Here is a 1813-nt window from a genome sequence, read left to right as displayed (position 1 = left end):
ACCGCCCACCGCTGCCCCCCCCGCAGCTCCCTGAGTCCCCACACGCCCCCGGGAGCCTCTACCCCACGCTGCCCATTTCGCCCCCAGGTGAGAACCGCACCCCCCCCCTTCACGGTCCCATCTCCCTGGGGAAGGGTCTCGTGGTGCCTCGCTGAGCCCCCCCCCCACCCCATCTTCAACCTGCAGTGGCCCCCAGCGGCTCCCTGCTCCCGCTGCCCCACAGCGAGGGGCTGCTGCACATCGCCTGCCCCACACCGCCGCCGGCCGCGCCGGCCCAGCCCCCCCCACAGAACGGCTTCCCAGCGCCCCCCAAGCCGCCCTACCACAGTGAGTATGGGGCTGCCCCCACTTTGCATCCCCCAGCTTTTTTGGGGCGGGGGTCTCACCCACAACCCACCCGCCCTCTCTCCCCCCACAGGTTCACCAAGCTGGAGTGGCAGCAGTGCGGCCATCTACGCGCCCAGCCTGGGGGGGCCGCAGCCCCCCCCCCAGCCCAGCGGCCGGAGCCACTCACAGCCCCCCCTGCACCACCCCAACCACTACTGTAAGTCTGCAGGAAGGGGCAGTGGGAATTGGCGCCGCAGTCCTCCCCACCAGCAGGCGGCGCCACGCCGTGTACTCGCCCAGCGCCAGCGCCACGTAAGCGAAGACCAGCAGGTAACTGAGCGCCAGCACCGGCACGTCCTGCGCCGCGGTGCGGTTCAGCTCGTCCTCCAGGGAGCGCTGCGGGGCGGGGCGGGACGGGACGGGGCTGCAGGCGGCGCCGGGCACCCGCGGGGGGCAGCCAACCCCCGACCCCCGAGCCCGTCCCGGCCCCGCACCTCGGCCATGAAGGTGACGCTGAGGTTGGCGCTGTGCTCGCTCTGGAAGCGGCGCAGCACGGCCAGGAAGCGGCGCTCCCAGCTCAGCACCCAGCGCTGCCGCGCGTCCCCCGCGGGGAAATTGGTCAGGGAGTAAGTGAGGATCAGCGCCTCCGCCTCCGTGTACTCCGAGCCTGCACGGGATGGCGCCCCATAGCGCCCCACTGCGCCCCATAGCATCCCACGGTGCCCCATAGCATCCCATAGCGCCCCGCATCCCATAGCGCCCCATGGCGCCCCATCGTACCCGATGGCGCCTCACCATTCCCTGGGAATCCCACGGCGCCCCGTATCCCATAGCACCCCATCGTACCCCATGGTGCCCCATAGCGGCCCATGGCACCCCACGGCATCCCATCATACTCCAAGGCTCCCCACGGCACCCCCCATCCCATGGCGCCCCATAGCACCCCATAGCGCTCCATCACACCCCACGGCATCTCATGGCACCCCATCGTACCCCATGGCACCCCATATCCCATAGCACCCCATAGCATCCCATGGTGCCCCATCATACCCCATAGCATCCCATGGCTCCTCATCATTCCCCAAGGATCCCATAGCACCCCATGGCGCCCCATATCCCAAAGCACCCCATCATACCCCACTGTGCCCCACAGCACCCCAAGGCACCCCATCGTACCCCATAGCACCCCATGGTGCCCCACAGTGCCCTACGGCGTCCCACCGTACCCCACGGCACCCCACATCACCCCATAGCATTCCACGGCACCCCACGACCCCACCATGCCCCACCTCATCCCATTGGAATCCCATGGCACCCCCTCACCCCACATCGCCCCACATCGCCCCACATCGCCCCACAGCCCCCGCTGACCTGGGTAGCCCCCGAAGGCGATGTAGGGGAAGACGGGCGCCCCATAGGCGGCCATGCAGCTCATCTCCAGCGCCGTGATGTCCATGAAGGAGAGCGGGGAGCTGGGGTGGACACG

At 69.5% G+C, this 1813-nt stretch overlaps 1 protein-coding gene and 1 long non-coding RNA gene across 2 annotated transcripts in view; one reads left to right on the top strand and one right to left on the bottom strand.

Annotated features, from left to right (window-relative positions):
- On the top strand, positions 1-572 carry LOC110387080. Its single transcript, XR_002432398.1, has 3 exons — positions 1-87; positions 187-327; positions 419-572. It is a non-coding gene; the product is annotated as an uncharacterized LOC110387080 (long non-coding RNA).
- The window catches only part of LOC110387026 (Niemann-Pick C1-like protein 1), an 18779-nt gene that overhangs the window by 12818 nt on the left and 4148 nt on the right, over positions 1-1813 (bottom strand). Inside the window, exons 3-5 of the mRNA XM_021374720.1 lie at positions 1699-1812; positions 822-994; positions 544-723 (exon numbers count right to left, since the gene is read on the bottom strand). Coding sequence (XP_021230395.1) covers positions 544-723; positions 822-994; positions 1699-1812 — 467 coding nt within the window. The remainder of the gene's footprint in view (positions 1-543; positions 724-821; positions 995-1698; position 1813) is intronic.

This window comes from Numida meleagris, chromosome 21 (assembly GCF_002078875.1).
Source record: "Numida meleagris isolate 19003 breed g44 Domestic line chromosome 21, NumMel1.0, whole genome shotgun sequence".
Taxonomy (NCBI): domain Eukaryota; kingdom Metazoa; phylum Chordata; class Aves; order Galliformes; family Numididae; genus Numida; species Numida meleagris.
This window is presented reverse-complemented; position numbering and strand designations above follow the sequence as displayed.